The 20988-nt window shown below is 40.5% G+C and overlaps 1 protein-coding gene across 3 annotated transcripts in view; it reads right to left on the bottom strand.

The window, feature by feature from the left end:
- ZNF318 (zinc finger protein 318) overlaps positions 1–6151 on the bottom strand; it is a 33643-nt gene extending 27492 nt beyond the window's left edge. Inside the window, exons 1-2 of one of the 3 annotated variants that reach the window (XM_053904989.1) lie at positions 5425–6151; positions 2629–2780 (exon numbers count right to left, since the gene is read on the bottom strand). In XM_053904989.1, the coding sequence (XP_053760964.1) occupies positions 2629–2780; positions 5425–5880 (608 nt within the window). In that variant the 5' untranslated portion in view covers positions 5881–6151. The remainder of the gene's footprint in view (positions 1–2628; positions 2781–5424) is intronic. The other 2 variants (XM_019457204.2, XM_019457202.2) reach the window with 2 other exon arrangements.
- Positions 6152–20988: the final 14837 nt, after the last annotated feature.

Genomic DNA, 20988 nt, shown 5'->3' with positions numbered 1-20988 from the left:
TAATAAAACTTTTCTAAAATTAATCATAGTAGTGGATGCACAACTCTGTGAACTCAGTGACTAAAAGTCACTGAACTGCACACATTTTTTTTTCTTTAAATAGGTTCCATGCCCAGCATGGAGCCCAGTGCAGGGCCTAAACTCACAACCCTGAGCTCAAGACCTGAGCTGAGATCAACAGTTGGGTGCTTAACAGACTGAGCCATCCAGGCACCCCTGAACCATACACTTTAAATGGGTGAATTTTACGGTATGTGAATTATGGCTCAATAAAGCTGTTAAAAAATGTATATGATTAAGAAAAAGAAGAAGAAAAAAGACCCTGTAGAGTCCAAACTTCCCATTCTTCTGCTGATTCCCTAAAATGCCTGAAGAAAGCTCTTTGCTTCTGTCTTTTCCCTAAGGCAAATCAGAAAGAAAAAATTCTGCTCCTTCAACCTAAGTCAGGGCAAGGAAGAGTTAAGATAAGAATTTTGTGAATGGAACGTGCAGACTACTTTGTTAACAGGGTAAACTGAACTCACAGCCACAAGTCTTTAGAAGCTTAAATTAGAGCACGTGCTCTCTCTCTCTCTCTCTCTCAAAATAAATAAACTTTACAAAAAAAAAAAAAAAATAAGGGAAGAGAAAGATTATCAGGGTCCCAGGAAAAGTTTATTTTTAAAAATTTTAAGTAATCTCTACACCCACAACCTGGGGTTCGAACTTAACACCCCCAGGAACGAGAGTCCCTGGGAATAAAAGTGGCATGCCCTAGTGACTTAGCTAACCACGTATCGCCAGGAAAAAAATGTAAAGCACCTACATACAAAGGATGGAAATGGCCTGTTTCATTAGCTGAACTGGATACACTGTCAGGAGACATCATGAGAACACCAGTGGTCCTATGGCCTGGTATTACTGGACAGTAATTATCCACACAAACCATATAGAGAAAAAATACAGGGGACAAAACAATATAAAGAATGGATTGCTACCTCCTTTTATTATTATTTTTTTCCTTAAGTAATCTCTATGCCCAATGTGGGGCTTGAACTCACGACCCCAAGATCAAGAGTTGCATGCTCTACCAACTGAGGCGCCCCTGATAGCTCCTTTTAGAACCTTAGTCTCATTTTCTCTAAAACAGACTTGTCTCTCTGAAACACATGATTCTGGGAAGACAATTACTATCCCAAACTCCCTAAAAGGCAATTTTTAATTTTTACAACTTAAAAACGGACAATTCACTATCTGAAGCACAAGTGCATAACGAAGCTTATAGAAAGGGGAGGTGACAAGAGGAAATGCTATAGTTATCTCAAAACCTTAACAAGGAAGGAAGAGAGTCACACCTGGCACCACCTACTCAATCATTTCCCAAAATAGAAGTAGCCAGAAGGGCAAGGGCTTTTGCCTCAATTAAGGGATATAGTCACATAACTTAAAGCCCTATGTTCAGAAGTTTCTTTTTTTTAATATATTTTTTAATGTTTTTAGTTTTTTTTGAGAGAGAGATAGAGCATGAGTGGGGGAGGGGCATAGAGAGAGGAGACAGAATCTGAAGCAGGCTCCAGGCTCTGAGCTGTCAGCACAGAGCCAGACGGGGGACTCAAACTCGTGAATCACAAAATCACGACCTGAGCCCAAGTCGGATGCTTAACCTACTGAGCCACCCAGGTGCCCCAGAAATTGCTGTCATATGACACACAACTCTCCTGCCTTGGTCTGCCACATCAAATTGCCACTGGAGCTTTGAAGTAAATATCACCAAAGAGTAACACTGGTCTTCAGACTTCCTGCCCAGCTGTCCCCCACCTGTCTGCCTATGCTCAGTGTACCACTACATGGACAGTCTCAGTTTGAAAGAATATTACATTGACTTGTTGCTACTGCTAATCATTTGTGAAAACTCCCAATATGCTGGGAAGATACCACAACAGACATGGTTCCCAGCTCTCAGAAAGCACTTTCCCTGTACTCCCATTCTTATTTATTTACTTTTGTGAGGTGAAAAACACCTAAGGTGATTAGTTAACTTCCCACGTGGTGAGGTTCCTAATACCTAAGATCTACATTTAATACTCTGTGGAGTGTATTTGTCTGCCCTCAGCATTCAATAGTTGTAAAAACTGAAATTAAACATTTTTAAAGAGCTTTAACTTTTCTACTAACGCTTAATATACTTTATACTGAATTTAGATACATGTTAGATATGAATTTATCTAAAACCTTTCTGAATCTATATTTCAGCCTGACCAAGCTGAAAACGCCATTTAAAAAAGATTTCCTATTTTGTCCAGAACTTTCTTTTGTAGAAAGGATCCTAGTTCCAGTATTTTAGAATCCTTACCATCTCAATTGTTTACGTTTATGTCCTGTCTATGTCCCCTCAGCCTTCCCCTTTCTAGATGGACCAGGATGACATTCTAAATTAAAGTCTTTTCTTCTATGTAATTCTTTCAGCAACAGAGTCTACGTCAATACACTCTTCCCACTGAGAAAGCCTTTTCCAATGCTATACTTTGTACTGGACACAGGGTGTAACTTCAGTGCTGGCACCACTCTTTCAAATACATTATTCAGAAAAAAGCAACTTTTCTAGCTTCAAGCACTATTATAGTGTGCCCTACCCCAAATGAAGCCTACCTGTCCACGTCCTCCAGATTATCCACTGGTGACCCCAGTCGATCACTAAGCCGCCGCCGTTCTGGTATGCCAACACAGAAATGGTCATTGCCAACAGTGATTCTTAAGCTCTGTTCCAAAGAAGAGTCAGAACGCAGACCAGGAGAGCGTCTCTACAAAAGTAAAAGATAATGTAATATTCTATAGGATCAAGACATCCCTATACCCAAAAATGTACTACTCGGAGGTCATAAAATTGTCACCCAAAAAGGAGAGAAATGACTATGGTAAGATACTATCCAAAAATAAAGCATATTTTTAAAAATTATCATTTTCTTAGATGAAAGACCACACTTCCAAGCCTCCCAATCAGAGACCTCTCATTCTTTCATTTACTAGTACTGGGCATGGGACTAAAAGAGTAAATCGATAAAAAATATTAAAAAAATAAAAAAAATAAAAAATAAAAAAATAAAAAAATAAAAAAAAATAAAAATAAAAATAAAAAAATAAAAAAATAAAAAAATAAAAAAAAGAGTAAATCGAGTCTGTTCTCAGAATCTATACATTTCTGGTGAAGTAAGCAAATAACAGGTTTTGTGTGTTTTTTAAAGTACTTCTGATAGCAGTAAGTGCTATAAAGTCATTAAAAAGTGATAATATGAAAGAGATTAGAGAAAAGGAACTACTTCAGATAGGATGGTTAAAGATGGCTTTTTCTGAGGTGATATTATTTAACCTGACCCTTGACTGATGAGATGTCAGCCTTGCAAACAGATGGAAGTATGTTTCTGGCAAAAAGAACAAGCTGTGGAATGAGCTTAGCATGTTCTGAGTAACAGAAAGACAGCCAGTGTGACTGTAGCAAAGTGACAGAAGACAGAAAATTTGGATTTTGTTCTTAGTGTAGTAATAAACCACAGAAGGAGTTCAAGCATTAGAGTGATATGATCTGACTACATTCTTCCTCCAGATGCTTGCATTGCTCCTACTCTCATCTCATTCAAGTCTTTATTGAAGTCACCTTCCCAAGCCTTCCTTGGCTACCCTATTAAAAATGATGAATTCCTTTCTGTTTTTGTTTTTACTTAGTACTTAATCCCATTTAATATGCCAAAATATTTTACTTCTCTTATTGCCTGACTCCCCCTGGTAGAATATAAGCTCTGTAAGGGCAGGGGTTTTTGACCGTTCACTGTTGTATCCCCAGTGCCCAGAACAGTGTCTAATATGGTAGATGTTGAATAAATACTTCTCAATTGTATAAAATGAAGATTGACAAAAATTATCTTGATTGCTAGGTACAGAATAAACTAGGTGGTAACAAGAATGGAATGTAAAGGAAACTAAGGCAATAATCCACTCAAAAGGCAATAGGGCTTAGACTAATGGCAGGTGGACAGTTTGGGGGATGTATCTTGGAGGCAGAGCTGACATGTTGACACATGGAGTGAATCTGACAGCTTAGACTTGGGAGAAGGGAAACCATCACTATTTCTGGCTGAGCAATGGGTGATGTCACTGACTTGAGAAGAAAAGCTTGGAGCATTGAAGAAAAGGGAGGCTGTGGAAACTAGTATTCAATTTTCTTTGCTTCCTCTGTAGAACTTCTTGCTTCCTCAGACTATAGCTGCTCAGCTGTGAAAATCTTAACATAGTGACAAGTCAATTCACCTAAGACCAGAGTACCTAGAGCACGTCAATACTCTTAGAGAGCAAGCAGAGAAAACAGAAACTTTGTCATGGGGTTTTTTAAAAAAAAATTGATGAACTGAAAATAAAAACAAATTCCAAAACACCAGTCCCAGGCCAGAGGCAGTTACGGTGAGAGGTCAATATTATGTCTAACCTTCTATCTTTTTTAAAAAAGATTTTATTTTTAAAGTAGTCTCTCCACCCAATGTGGGACTTGAACTCATGACCCTGAGATCAAGAGCCCTACTCTACAAACCCAGCCAGCCAGGTGCTCCTAAACTGAACTTCTTAACCTCATGTCCCATTCCTTTAGCAGGGAAACATAACTGTTAAAATTATGGATGGTGGGAACCGGGTACGCATGGACTGAATCACAGCTACACCACTTCTTAGTTGTATGACATTTTTTAAAGTTGCTCAAACCTCTCTGGATACCTCAGCTATTCAATAAGGCAAAATTTTAACTTCCTCGCCTCAAAGGGTTGTGAGTGTTCAAAGGGAATGTGTAAATGAAGGTCGAAGCATAATCCTGCCACATAACTCAGTAAGTGGTGGTACTTATTAATGACTGTGGGTATGCACAGTTCATTTCGGAGTAGCGCCAATTTGCTAACAGTTTACACTCTAGGTGTCTTCGCTGATGAGGTTTAGGCAACCCTAACTGGCCACAAAGACATTTCAGCTTCTTTTCTAAGAAAAGATGCCACGGGGCAGCTCAGGTCTAAGGGGATACCAAACCACGCAACTCTGAGGGAAACATCGACTACTGAACAAGTACCAGGCACACAGTTTGGAGGACATTCCCCTCGCCCTGGCAAACTTTTCCGCATCTCACCCCAGAGTGAGACAAACAGCCTATTCCTGAAATGATGCACTGCCTCCCGAACCAGGCGCCCGTCTGGGTCCCGAGTCCGTTATTGTGTAAAGCGGCTCCCAGGGCTGAGGGGGAACCTCCAGGTTCGGACGTCGCCGAGGGAGCCCGAGGGGGGGTGGAGGGCCTTCGATCCTGGGACTCTGGCCTGGAGGCCTTGGGGCGCCTGTGCTGCGGGCGTTTCTGAAAGCGGGAAGCCCGGGCGAGGGGGCTAGGGTATAGAGGGAGTCCCGGTCGAGGGGTGGGATTACCCGGCTGCCGCTGTCGCCTGGATGGTCTCCACGGCCGTCCCGGGCGAAGTCCGCGCGGGACTCCCCGCGGCTGCTGCCTCGGAAACCGGCCGGGCCCGGCGGGAAGAGTCGTCGGCCCCGCGGCGGCGACGGGGAGCCGCGACGCGCCCGCGGCGGGGAGGGGGAAACGCGACGACCCCGCGGCGGGGACGGCGAGGCCCGGCGGCCGCGGGGCGGGGACGGGGAGCCACGGCGACCCCGCGGCGGGGACGGCGAGGCCCGGCGGCCGCGGTGCCCTGAGGGCGAGCGGGGACGGCGAGCTGGGTTCCGAGACGAGGAGGAGCTGGAGGGCAGCGGCGAGGTGCGGCGAGCCGGGCCTGAGGAGGAGCCGGAGCTGCGGCCGGTGCGCGGGCCGCCCCCGCCGCTCTCTTTAGGCCGGTGCGAAGAGACGGAGGAGCGGGCGCCGCTGCGGTACATGGCTCCGGCAGCAGCAGCCACGGCGGCAGCTCCGACCGGGGGGCGCCCTGGACGCGGGGCCCCAGCGCGCCGCCGCAGCTGCAGCCACGGCCGCCACGCGCCGCCCCCGCAGCCGGAGCCGCCCCCTCCCCTCGGCCCCGCGCCGCCGCTGGGGCCGGCCGAGCGCGCGGCCGCTGCTGGCGGTTGGAAGCGCGAGCACGCGTCCGACACACCCCCCCGCCCTCCGGGGCTCCCCGCTCCTCCACTCAGGGAGCGGCCACAAGAGCCTGAAGTGGGGAGGAGCGCAGAAGCCCGAGCGAGGCAGGGCGAGGGGAGGGGAAGCGGACGCGCGACCTGCGCCCCGCACGCTCCGCCTCCGAACCTGCAAGATGGCGGCGGCTGAGCCTCCCACTTCCCCGTCCCCCGGCGACCACGTGACTTCGGGAGCCTCCGCGCAGTTAGGCCCGGGCGGAAGAGGGGATTAGAGGGAGCTGAACTGGCTTTTCTGGGGTTGCTCGAGGCGTAGGGTGACATCTGGTAGCATCTTCGCTCTTCTCCTGTCCCCCAACCCTGTTACTTTATGTGGGGACGATAAGTGGTTATAAGTGATGGGAATGTAAATAAACCCAAAACGTTAGGTATGGAGAAGGTTATGGCACGTAGTGACCACCAACGCCCCGGACCCCACAGAAGACGCATCATTTTACCTTCCATTTTATCTGATCTCTGTCGATTGAAGTTGGGGACGGAGAAATGCGGAATGGGGACGGGTTTGGGGGGCGAGAGTCAAACCCAAAGCAGACATCAGACTAAATTGTTCTATCAACCAAAATACTTACGGTCATGGGGAAGGTCTCATTGCCAAGGGGTCCATATCATGAGAGGAAGACTAGAGAGTTTTTTGAGCGATTCAGATCCTCCAATCTATGACCAGAATTTTCCTGGACACCTGACTGTAGTAGTCCCCAGGCTCAGGGCCTGCATACTTGATACAAAAGTCAAGAAGTCAACACATGAAAGAAGAAAAACCATGGTCAAAACAGAAAAAAAAGTTGACCTTAACCAAACTCTTCCAAACAAAACAACGCTTTGACAGTTTTCATCTATCAGCTAGAAACACAAAATGTGAAATTGGTATGAGAATTAGACTTCTGATTCCCAAGCAAAGGCAGAACAAAAATTTTAAACATAAAAGATTTCTATCTTCTAATTTATATATTACAACATTAAATTTAAAATATATCCAATTTCATGACATTTGCTTATATCATAGCTCTGTAAGAATAACTTTTTTACTAGTTAATTTCTCTTGCACTCAGCTTAGTTCCCTCCTTAACATTACAAGCTTGCTCCCAATAGGCATTTGAATTTTTGATTCCTGACTTTTGGGTTTCATGGCTTAAGGTCTTCATCATGTCAAGGTTATTAATGTATTCCGCATATTTTTTAACACTTGAACGATTTTGTTTTCCATATTTAGTTTATCTGGGATTTTACGTGTGAATTCCCCCATAATCAATTCATTAAGTTAAAATTTAAAATTACTTTTCACAGATAACCAATTTTGTTCAAAACATGAGTTGGGATTACCTGTATAGTGGGAAGTCAGAGTGAGGGAGTGAGTTACCCAGCTAATGAATGAACCTTGCCAAGTGTTCACCATCCACGACTCCGCCCATTTTGTTTTCTTTTAGTTGTGTAATTTAACAGTAAAGAGATTTTGTTAATGGGATTTCCTTGTGAAAAGAAAACAAAATATCAGTATTGATGATGGAAGTAAAAGAAAGTAAAGCAGTCTGAGAAAGCAATGGCTCTTAACCAGAATATATGAGTTATTCATATATTATTCGTTATTCATATTTCACATATTATTCATTATTATTCATGAATTCATATTATTCATTATTCTTATATTATATTATAACCATAATACATGAATGTAAGGTTTTTGTACAGTTTAGAACATATTTCATAATGTGTGCTGTGCAGTAGAGACCTCTACTCAGAGATTTGATTATACCAGCTAAGTAGCATAAAAGACTTGTCAGGTTGAAAATGGGGAAAATTCCTACTCAAACTATAACCTAAGGCCCGTTTTTTTTTCAATATATGAAATTTATTGTCAAATTGGTTTCCATACAACACCCAGTGCTCATCCCAAAAGGTGCCCTCCTCAATACCCATCACCCACCTTCCTCTCCCTCCCACCCCCCATCAACCCTCAGTTTGTTCTCAGTTTTTAAGAGTCTCTTATGCTTTGGCTCTATCCCACTCTAACCTCTTTTTTTTTTTTCCCTTCCCCTCCCCCATGGGTTTCTGTTAAGTTTCTCAGGATCCACATAAGAGTGAAAACATATGGTATCTGTCTTTCTCTGTATGGCTTATTTCACTTAGCATCACACTCTCCAGTTCCATCCACGTTGCTACAAAGGCCCATATTTCATTCTTTCTCATTGCTAAGGCCCGTTTTTTAAAACAATAAACTTTAAAACTGCCTCTGAACAGCAGACAGCCCAGGTAAAATATCATAAGAATGTATAACTGCTTCTATGTATGAAATGTCTCTGAGGTACAAGTCACAAGACACTTAAGCTTAAGTTGTCTTCCAGGAACTAAGAGGCCCACTTTCATCCAGTTCAGACAGGTCAAGACCTTCCTACTGGGCCCGCACAAATCTCCATAGGTGACATTTTGATGTCAAGGAGCCTGAAATCTCCACCCCCTAATCTTGTCAATACCCCATCTTTGAGCATATGATATATGAAGAAGCAAGATGATGGACTGTGCCTGCATAGATCAACAATTCCCTGACCTTTATCTCACCCTCTCTAGCTTCCAGTCATATCCCCCCACACTGTCCCTAAAATCCCATAAATACTCAAGAGACCTTTTTTTCAGGAAAGGTGATACGAGACCTGTTCTCCATCTCCACGCTTGGCTGCCTTGTGAATAAATTCCTTTCTCTGCCACATATCTGCAGGTCTCAGTGATTGGCTTTCTGTGCATAGGGCAAACTGAACTGGTTAGGTAACAACTGAAGGGTGACAGTCTATATAAGTTAAGTTGCCATATAAAATAGTCCAGAGAAGGGGTGCCTTGCTGGCTCAGTCAGTAGAGCACGTGACTCTCAATCTCAGACTTGTGAGTTCAAGCCCCCATATTGGGCATGGAGCCTACTTTAAAAAAATAAAATAGTCCAGGGAAGATGATTTTAGTCATCCCTGGGTTGGTGAGATTCAGAGATCTGGGAGACTTTAGCAGGGCTTATTGATAATCTGTGTTTCCTCTCATTTAGGGCACAAAGAAAAGGACATTTCCTTCCTTCTTTCAGAAAGGGGGTCACGTGACTATTTCTATCCACTATAGACTGAATGGAAGCACTTCCAGGCTCTATCAGGAAGGAATGGTTATAAGATTTCCATGCTCTTTCCTCCTTTGCTGTGGCAAATGAGGAAGCCACATGTTACAGATGGTACAACCTGTCAGCCTAGGTCCCTGAGTGACTGTGTAAAACAGAGTACCACCCCCAACCCTGAGTTGAACATACACTATGAGCATGAAATGAAGCTTTGTTGTGTAAAACACTGAGATTTTGAAGGATAATTTGCTACCACAGTACAACCTTGACGAATGTGACCATTATGAAAATGGTTTTTTGGTTGTTTTGTTTTGCATCTGTATTGTCTGACTCTAAAAATTAAAAATCTATAAATTAAAAATTAAAAATTTATAAAAATTAAAAATCTATAAAATTGTTTTAAAAAATAATTAAAAATCTGCCAGAGGGGTGTGCCCTGTCTTTTTATTAGCCTAAACATGAATTTCAGTTACTCATGTTTTTGGTGGGATCTAAATAAACATGAAGAAAAGTTAAAAGATGTTCACAGACACTTGGAGTCAATACATTTTATTTATTTTTTTACACTTGATCTTAGCCAAAAGGCTGAGAAACAATTATTATTATATATTTTTTAAGATTTTATTTTAGGGACGCTTAGGTGGCTCAGTCAGTGAAGTGTCCAATTTCGGCTCAGGTCATGATCTTGTGGTTTGTGAGTTCAAGCCCTGCATCAGGCTCTGCCCTGATGGTGCTGAGCCTGCTTGGGATTCTCTCTCTCTCTCTCTCTCTCTCCCTCTATCTCTGTGACCCTCCCCCTTTCATGCATGTGGTCTTTCTCAAAATAAATAAACTTAAAAAAATAATAAAGATTTTATTTTATTTTTATTTATTTATTTTTGAGTGAGAGAGAGAGAGAGAGCGAGCAGATGAGGGGCAGGAAGACAGGGAGAGAAAGAATCCTGAACAGGTTCCACCCTGTCATTGTGGAGGCCAAGACAGGGCTCGAACTCACAAATATGGAGAACATGACCTTAGTCGTAATCAAGAGTCAACGCTTAACTGACTGAGCCACCCAGGTGCCCCTAAAGATTTTATTTTATTTACTTATTTTTTTAATGTTTATTTTTGAGAGAAACAGAGTGTGAGCGGGGGAAGGGCAGACAGAGAGGGAGACACAGAATCCAAAGCAGGCTCTAAGCTCTGAGCAGTCAGCACAGAGCCCGACAGGGGCCCAAACTCACTAACTGTGAGATCATGACATGAGCTGAACTCAGTCGCTTAACCGACTGAGCCCCACAGACGCCCCTAAAGATTTTATTTTTAAGCGATCTCTACACTTAGCGTGGGGTTCAAACTCACATCCCAAGATTAAGAGTCACACACCCCACCAACTGAGCCAGCCAGACGCCCCTGGAGTCAATACCTTTTAAATCAGGATTAGTTAGGGGCACCTTGCGTGGCTCAGTTGGTTGGGCATCAGACACTTGATTTCAGCTCAGGTCATGACTTCTTGGTTCATGGGATCCAGTGGGCGAAGTCAGGCTCTGTGCTGACAGTTTGGGATTCTCTCTCTGCCCCTCCTGCTTCCCCACTCACGCCCACACACTCTCTTTCTCAAAATAAATCAATAAACTTTAAAAAATTGATAAATTAAAACAAAATAAATCAGGGTTAGTTATACTCTATATCAAATTCTCCTCTTCAATCCTTCTCCCATACTGAATAGCTATTTTTACCAAGGGATTTGGCCTCCATGGTGTAAAATTGCAAAACTCTTCTGCTTCTCCTTCACATCTGCCTTACACATAGTTCTTTCCATATCCCGCATGAAACCTCTTGCAGATTCCTTCACTTTTTAAGTATTTTTCAGTCACAAGAATAGTCTCATTGCAGTAGTGAAAATGTTTTGTCCAGGGTAACAAGTACCACTCTACACCTCAGTTTATGAGGTTCTCCCATTCCCCAGCTCTTGCCTGCTACAGATGGGAAATTTGCTGTGATGAAGGGAGGAATGCCAGGCTTCTCCACATCCCTGCCTTTACTCCTCAGTGTCTATTGCTCCTCTCCCACTGGCCAGCTGCTGTTTCTGAACTGCCCTCCTCCAGCATTTGGTGCAGGAAAAGAATGGATTAGGGGGAAAGGGCCGTCTTTCCTGGGTGGTGCAGAGTACTGTTATCTTTGAAAGTTGGTTTCCCATGCACGTGGAGGATTCACAAATGTTGGCTCTTTCTCTTGTATGTCACCTCTGTGGGCTTTTTTATGGCTCTCCTGTTGGGACCTCAGTGATGCCTCTTCTCTGGTTGACTGCCTGTTACTTTTCTCCCCACAGTCCCTGGCCTTATAGAGATTCATCCCACATAAAACTCACTCTCCTGGGGTCCCTTTCCTCTTTGGGCACACATCATGGGAAAGATCCTTTCATTTATTTGCTTGTTTGTTTTAAGTTTTTATTTAAATTCCAGTTAGTTGTCATACAGTGTAATATTAATTACAGGTGTACAATCCAGAGATTCAACACTTACATACAATACCCAGTGCTCATCACAACAAGTGCACTCTTTAATCCCCATCACCTATTTACCCTGTCACCCCATCTGCCTCCTTTCTGATAACCATCAGTCTGCTCTCTATAGTTAAGTGTCTGTTTCTTGGTTTGCCTCTTTCTCTCTCTTTTTTCCCTATCCTCCTTTGTTTTATTTCTTAAATTCCACATGAGTGAAATCATGTGGTATTTGTCTTTCTCTGATTTATTTTGGTTAGCATAATACTCTAGCTCCATCCATGTTATTGCAAATGGCATGATTTCATTCTTTTTTTATAACTAATATTCCATTGTATATATACACCATATCTTCTTTATCCATTTATCAGTTGATGGACATTTGGGCTGTTTCCAAAATTTGGATGTGATAGATAATATTGCTATAAACATTGGGGTGCATGTGTCCCTTTGAATTAGTATTTTTGTATTCCTTGGGCAAATACCAAGCAGTGCAATTGCTAGATCATAGGGTAGTTCTATTTTTAACTTTTTGAGGAACTTCCATACTGTTTTCCAGAGTGGCTGCATCAGTTTGCATTCCCACCAACAGTGCAAAAGGGTTCCCCTTTCTCCACATCCTCACCAACACCTGTTTTTTCTTGTATAGTTGATTGTAGCTATTCTGACTAGTGTGAGGTGACATCTTATTGTAGTTTTGATTTGTATTTCCCTAGTAATGAGTCTGTTGGACATCTGGATGTCTTCTTTGGAGAAATGCCTGTTCATGTCTTCTGCCCATTTTTTAATTGGATTGGGAAGGATCCTTTTAAAATGATTCCATGTTGGTTTCTTTGTGGGGACACTTGGCCCACCAGACCACTTATGCATCTTTGCCCTGCTAACAAGGGCAGTGCAGTTCACTCTCTATCCCACACACCTTACTTGCCATGTCAGTCAGCTGGCATCTTGCTTTTGAACTTCCTCAGGTGGGAGTTAGGATATCATTCCCTATGGACTTCCAGACCCCAGGAGATATATGCCAAACATTCTGAGAGGTGCTAGTGGAAGCCTCTAAGTCACTTGGCCTTAGGCAAAGGGAACAACCCTTCTCCCTCGCCAGAGTGGCAAAGAGGAAATTCAGAGCCCACAGGTAACTCCCAACACAATCCTCATTCTCATATACAAACTGTAGAACGTTAGTAAAGCTGGCCGACTGGATCACAATCTCTTCCCATCTCCCTTTGAGGTGGATGGTGGGGGAAGGGGTGCCTGGCATCTATTGTGTTCCTTTCTGCTTTTGAGGCTTTTGCTGAAACTCCAAAGACAACAGGGAGAATCTAATTAACATCCTGTCACAACTGCTGTCTGTCACCAGTTCAAGAAACTCTTACTAGACCCCCAATGAAAATGGTGAAATGGGTACACACACACACACACACACGCACACACACACACACACTGCAGCAGACGTATAGCAATGACAGATAAAACCTGAAAAGGGAAAAGAGACCTAGACTTTAAGACACAATACACCTTCCCTGTGAATATATGCAAATCCACAAACTTCCGAGGCTTTGAAATAAGTTTAGATAGAAGTAAGGGTAGCCTTCAGAGATTTCACTCCTGTGTGTGGAGAAGTAAGTGCCTCCCAGGAAGTGGAGGACCTGGGCCAGGTTTTCAGCTTGAAGCCAAGGACACTCCAACCCTATGTGCAACCTGAACATAACTATTGCCAAACCTCTGCTTGGGGCTATAGCTTTATGGGAAGCTGTGTGCCAAGTAAGCGGGAGAACAAAGTTTTGAGTCTTTAGATGAGAACTGAGCTTAGGCACTGCCTGTTCAGTGAGTGGAATGGCTGTACCTTTATATCACCAGCTCCTATATGCTAGCAATAACCAATTAGAAAATATGATTTTATGTTAAACATGGTGGATTCAATCCATGCATTATCACTATTAAGTCCCTAAACCCCTCTAAAATGACAGTAAATGTTTCATTTGTCTGTTTTTTAAGGTGCATACTCTTACATGCAACCTGTAAATGTGAGGGAGATAATGCTCCATGGTGTGGAATTTTGACCAGTGGGAGACAAGAGCCTGTGAATAATTTATCTCCATTTCTTCCATTATCTCACCTCTCCCAGGATGGTTTTGAGAAGCAGTTTGTTTATTGAGGACACGGTGTCCAGATCCAGCAATCACTTTCATTTAGTGGTCGCCAGGTATCTGATGAAACATCCTCCTGTTGTTTCTCCTTTCTTTCCTGCATCACTCTCCTTGTCCCTCACACCTGCACCCTGGACTCCCTAATAATACAATGAGGCTCTGGTTTAGGGGGAACCAGGCTAACACAAATGACAACAAAAAGAATGATATACTTGACTTCACCACAACGAAGAATTCCTGCTCATCAAATGGCACCATTAAGAGAATGGAGTTGGAAGGGAATGCAAGCTGGTGCAGCCACTCCGGAAAACAGTATGGAGGTTCCTCAAAAAACTAAAAATAGAACTACCCTATGACCCAGCAATTGCACTACTAGGCATTTATCCACAGGATACAGGTGTGCTGTTTCGAAGGGACACATGTACCCCCATGTTTATAGTAGCACTATCAACAATAGTCAAAGTATGGAAAGAGCCAAATGCCCATTGATGGATGAATGGATAAAGAAAATGTGGTATATATATATATATATATATATATATATATATATATATATATACACACAATGGAGTATTACTTGGCAATCAAAAAGAATGAAATCTTGCCATTTGCAACTACGTGGATGGAACTGGAGGGTATAATGCTAAGTGAAATTAGAGAAAGACAAAAATTATATGACTTCACTCATATGAGGACTTTAAGGGACAAAACAGAGGAACATAAGGGAAGGGAAACAAAAATAATATAAAAACAGGGAGGAGGACAAAACAGAAGAGACTCATAAATATGGAGAACAAACTGAGGGTTACGGGAGGGGTTGTGGGAGGGGGGATGGGCTAAATGGGTAAGAGGCACTAAGGAATCTACTCCTGAAATCATTGTTGCACTAGATGCTAACTAATTTGGATGTGAATTTAAAAAAATAAATAAAACAAGTTTAAAAAAAAAAAAGAAGACGTACAGATTGCAAGTATGTGCATAAAACAATGTGCAAACATCAGGAAAGGTAAAGTAATAGTACAATGAGATAGCACTAGAAAACTATTAGAAAGGAGAAAAAAATGAAATTTCAATTACTGGTGAGAACACAGAGTAACAGGGGCACTCATACATTACTGGTGGGAATATAAAATGATATATCAAATTTAGAAAACATATATACTTTCAAAAAATAGGTGTGTACATGTTTAAAATTGTTATATCATCTTGGAAAATTGACCCTTTCTGTCATTTTTTAATATCCTTTTTATTCATGATAATTTTCCTTGTTCTAATGACTATATTGTCCTTATACCCATTATAGTTTTTTTTTTGGCTGTTTGAATAGTATATGACTTTTACTTTTTTTACTTAATATAATTTTCCTTCCTAAAATATTAATCATATTCACATAACATGGTTGAATACCATTTTCTTAATCCACCCTGAAAATCTCAGGCTTTTAACTTGTGTATTTAGATCATTTTCATTAAAATCATTGCTAATGTGAAAAATAAATAAACAAAAATAAATAAAAAGTCAGTATGGCTCTAAATCATACACTGATATATACAGAAACTTAATACAAGGAAAGAAGCATTTAATATTACTTCTGCTGAGATGCCCTCACTGACCATCTGTAATAGAGTCCCCTTGCTGACATCCTTATAATATCTCCAGTATAATTATAATTGCTTGTTTAATTTCTGTCAGCTCTGTGAGAGTAATGGCCATGTCCATTTTGTTCAAACTTGTAAAATCTACATGTAGCACAATACCTGGTTTATAGTAAAAAATACATATTTATATTCAATAATTTTGTAATATATTTACTGTGGTGAGAATTTGGAAATGTGTGAGCTGCTAAATCATTGTGTTGTACACCTGAAACTAATTTAATATTGTATGTCAACTATACTTCAATTAAAAACAAAAAATAAAAATAAATTAAAAAAAGAGAATGGAGTTGGAAAAGATATGGTACACGTAAAAAGGACTCGTATATACAATATATAAACAACAGTTAAAATACAAGAAAAAGACAGACACCTCGATCAAAACATGGACAAAATATTTAAGTGCTCAAAAGTGGAAATCCAAATGGCTAGTAAACATGTAAAACCTCACAAATAATCATGAAAATGAAAAGTAAAACCATAATGAAATAACACTTTACACTTACTAACAGGGCTAAAATTCCAGATGTTGGTGAGGAGGTAGAACAAAGGACATGCACATACACTTCAGATGGGAGTGTAAGTTGGCACAGCCCCTTTAAGAACAGTTTGGCATTATCTGCTAAAGTTGAAAATGACTATTTAATTCTATTCCTAAGTATATATCCTAAGAAAATCATGTGCAGGTATACTGGAAGATGTAAGAATGCTCACAGAGGGGCGCCTGGGTGACTCAGTTGGTTAAGGGTCCAACTCTTGATTTAGGCTCAGGTCGTAAACTTCTGGTTGTGAGCTGTCTCCTAACAGTGCAGAGCCTGCTTGGGATTCTCTCTCTCCCCCTCTCTCTCTGCCCCTGCCCCACTCACATTCGTTCGCTCTCTCTCTCCCTCCCTCTCTCTCAAAATAAATAAGTAAACATTTTTTTTTAAAAAGAATCCTCACAGAAGCTTTATTTGTAATAGACAAACAGTCCACATATTCTTAAACAGCAAAATGGATTCACTTTGTATGTTTATAGAATGGCATACTATACTGAGTCGAAAATGAACGAACTGCTTAATTCAATAACAGAAATAAATCTTTTTTTTTCAGAAATAAATCTTAAGAACAATATTGAGCCAAAGAAAATAGATACAAAAGTACTACATACTGCATGATTCCATTTGTAAAAAATTTTCTAAACTGGCAAATTAAACTATAGTGAATAGGAGTGCATTCTTAGGTGGTACATTATAAAGAAAAGTAAACTGAAAACCCTAAGAATCAGCATGGTGATCATCAAAAGTGTGGAAGGCACTGTGATTCAGGAGAATGGAGAGGGGTCTTTTGGGGTGTTGGCATTGTTCCAGATCTTTACTTGGGTGATTGTTTTTCCACAGATATCAGTTTTTTTCATAACTTAGTAAACTGCACATTTATGTTTTACGCACCTTTTATGCACAGTATGAAAATTTTTACAATATAAAAGGGTTAAAGAGAGAAGACAAAACTGTAGCCTATGAAATTTGAAGTCCAGATGGTATTATTTTTGTGCTAGCAAGCAATTTATGTTCCTCAGATGTGGTATCCAGCCTCCAAGATGGCCTCCCATGATCTCTGTCTCCTGGTATTCACATCTTTGTATAGTCCCCTCCTATATGGCAGTAGGTTTGGTCTGTGTGACCAATAGAATATGACAACTTATAAAATAATTTAAAAACTAACATTAATAGGGGCACCTGGCTGGCTCAGTCTGTGGAGCATATGACTCTTGATCTCAGGGTTGTGAGTTTGAGTCCCACATTGGGTGTAGACATTATATATAAATAAAATCTTTTTAAAAAATAAACACTAGCAACAATATGAACAGCTAACACAAATGTTTATGAAACAGCTAACATTTACAGCAATGTATCCCAAAGTGTAATATGTACACCTGAAGTAATTCTAGAGATTTATGTAAAACAAACTTTTATATGTTAACAGACAAGTGTTTGCTTAATTGATTGCAAAATGGCTTTCTGGGGTGCCTGGGTGACTGAGTCAGTTGGGCATCCAACTTTGGCTCATGTCACGATCTCACAGCTTGTGAGTTTGCGCTTTGGATTCTGTGTCTCCCTCTTTCTCTGCCCTTCCCCCCCCCAAAAAAAAAATAAATAATAGAACATTAAAAAAAATTTTTTTAATGGCTTGCTGAAGCATCTGAGTGGCTCAGTCAGGTGAGTGTCAGACTCTTGATTTCAGCTCAGGTCATGATCCCAGGGTTGTGGGATTGAGCCCCACATTGGGCTATGCACTGAGAGTGGAGCCTGCTTAAAATTCTCCCTCTCTCTCTCTCTCTCTCTCCCTCTGCCCCTCTGCCCTGCTTGTGCACTTTCTCTTTTAAATAAATAAATAATAAATTTAAAATGGCTTGCATATAAAATTTATATCTTCATAGATATTGCTAAATTGGAGGCAAAGTAAAAAGAAGTTAAGGTGATTTTTTAAAAGTTTATTTATTTATTTATTTATTTATTTATTTATTTATTTAATTTATTTATTTACATAATCTCTATTCTCAACCTGGGACTCAAACTCATAACCCCAAGATCAAGAATTGCATGCGGGGGACCCCTGTGTGACTCAGTTGGTTAAGCATCAGACTCTTGATTTTTGGCTCAAGTCATGATCTCATGGTTTGTGGGCTCCAGCCCCATGTTGGGTTCCATGCTGTCAGCTTGGAGCCTGCTTGAGATTCTCTTTCTCCCTCACTCTCTGCCCCTCCCCCACTCACATGTGTGCTCTCTAAATAAATAAATAAATGAATAAACACTGGGGAACCTGGGTAGCTCAGTCAGTTGAGTTTCCAACTCTTGGTTTCGGCAGATCTCATGGTTCACGGGATAGAGCCCTGCATCAGGCTCTTCTCTGGTGGAGACTGCTTGGGATTCTCTCTCCCTCTCTCTCTGCCCCTTTCCCTCTTGCGCTTTCTGTCTCTCTCTCAAAATAAGTAAATTAACATTTAAAAAATGAGTAAACATTTTTTTAAAACCTACTACCAAAAAAAAAAACAAAAAAAAGAGTTGCATGTTCTTCAAGTGAGCCAGCTGGGCACCCCTAAGGTTGACTTTTAATGTTAAGGAAACTGTAATACTAAGGTATTCTTCTTTTTTTTTTTTTTTTGGTTAAAATTTATTTTATTCATTTTGGGGGGGGAGGGAGGGAGAGAGAGAGAGAGAGAGAGAGAGAGAATCCCAAGCAGGCTCCAAGCTGACAATGCAGAGTGAGACATGGGGCTCAATCTCATGAATCATAAGATCATGGCCTGATCCTAAACCAAGACCTGGAGCTTAACCGACTGAGCCACCCAGGGGCCACCAAAATCAATTGTATTTCTATATACCTATGGAAAGAAACTAAAATTTGAAAAACAGGCCTATTTTCAATAACTTCAAAAAATTCCAAGTACTTAGAATAAATCTAATAAGTGAAGTATAAAATCTCTTCAGAGAAAACTATACAACATTAATAAAAGTAAGTAAAGAAGATCTAAATAACTGGAGGGATATACCATATTCGTGGACTGAAAGACTCAATATTGTAAAAATGTTAATTAACTCTTCCCAAATTGATCTATAGATAGAGTCGATGTAATCCTAACATATTTTTTGGTAGGAATCAACAACTTGATTTGAAAATATGTATGGAAACACAAAAGTTGAAGAATGGCAAAAGCACTTTGCAAGAAGAACACTACCAGATATTAAGACTTATCAGAAATCTACAGGGGCACTTTGCTGGCTCAGTTAGTAGAGCATATGGGGTCATGAGTAAGAGCCCCATATTTGATGTAAAGGTTACTTAAAAAAAAAAAGATTTATCAGAAAGCTACAAATTAAGATTGCATGATATTGGCACAATGAGACAAATAGATCAATGACTACAATTCAGAGTCCAGAAACAAATCCATGCTTGTTTTAGGACAAATTTGTCACTGCAGTGCACTGGGAAACAGAAGATATTTTCAGTTAGTGGGCTGGGTCTGCTGGGCATATAACTACAGGAGAAAAAAATGAATCTTGACCTTTATCTAATACCATACACAAAAGTTAATTCCAGATTGATATTATCTACATGTAAATTTCAGATTGTAAAAGGTAAAACAATTAAGTTTCTAGAAAATGACATAGGAGAATGTCTTCATGACTCTCAATAGGCAAAGAAAGATTTCTTAAATAGGACACAAAAAGCACTAACTGTAAATGAAACAACTGGTATATAAGACTATATTAAAAGTGGAAACATTGGTTGCTCAAAAGACACCATTAAGAGAGTGAAAACATAAGTCATGGAATGAAGGACAATATTTGCAAAACATCCAAGAAAGAGCTTGTACTAGTATAAAAAACTTGCACATCAATAAGAAATATATAGGCAATCCAATAAAAAATGGGCAAAGGACTTAAATAGTCATTTAAGAAAAGAAGCTCTCTGATGGCCATTAAAGCATGCGAAAAGGTGCTAAACTGTCTTAGTTATCAGAGAAATGGGAAAAGATACACTGTACTAAACACTTATTAGGTTAATTAAAGGATTAATACAGCCCTCTCATACAGGGCTGGTGGGCATGTAAATTGGTACAACCACCTGGGAAAACTGTTTGGCAGTATTTACTAAAATTGAACATTCTCTATGACCCAGCATTTCCTAAGCATATGCCCACCAGAAATATGCACATATATGCATCAAAAAAGATATATGTACAGGGGTGCCTGGGTGGCTCAGTTGGTTAAGCATCCAACTCTTGATTTCAGTTCATGTCACGATCTCATGGTTTGTGGGTTCATGACCCACATTGGGCTCTGTGCTGACGGTGCAGAACCTGCTTAAGATTCTCTCTCTCTTTCTCTCTCTGCCCTTCCCCAGCTCACACACGTGCTCTCTCTCTCTCAAAAATAAATATATGAACATTTAAAAAAAAGACACATACAGAAAAATTCTGGAAATGGATAGTGTTGATAGTTGCACAACATTGTGAGTATACTTAATGCCTTTGAATTGTACACTTAAAAATAGTTAAAAAGTTAAATATTATGTATGTTTTCCCACAATAAAAATGACATACAAAAACGTTCTTATGGCATTATTTATAATAGTCGAGATTTCAACTGTATAATGAACACATTGTAGTATATTCATACAATGGAATACCATATAGCAATGCAAAAAATAGACTGTAGTTATATGCAATAACTATATGAATTTCACAGATTCAATGTTGCATCAAAGAAGCCAGACACACAAAAAATACAAACTGTATGATTTTATTTATACTGGGTTCAGAAAGCAGGCAAAATTAATTATGAGGTTTGAAGTTCAATGGTTACATGAGGGGGGCTTCTGGAATCCTGAGAATGTTCTATTTCTTGACCAAGATGTGTTCACTTTGTGATAATTCATCAAGCTAAACAGTTAGGATTTGTGCACTTTTCTGTGTATAGGTTTCGATTTTAAAAGTTTGTAAAA

Source organism: Panthera pardus, unplaced genomic scaffold (genome assembly GCF_024362965.1).
Source record: "Panthera pardus isolate Hobbes unplaced genomic scaffold, ASM2436296v1 HiC_scaffold_17, whole genome shotgun sequence".
In the NCBI taxonomy this organism is placed as follows: Eukaryota; Metazoa; Chordata; class Mammalia; order Carnivora; family Felidae; genus Panthera; species Panthera pardus.
The sequence above is the reverse complement of the archived record's forward strand: the minus strand, read 5'-3'. Positions and strand labels throughout refer to the sequence as shown.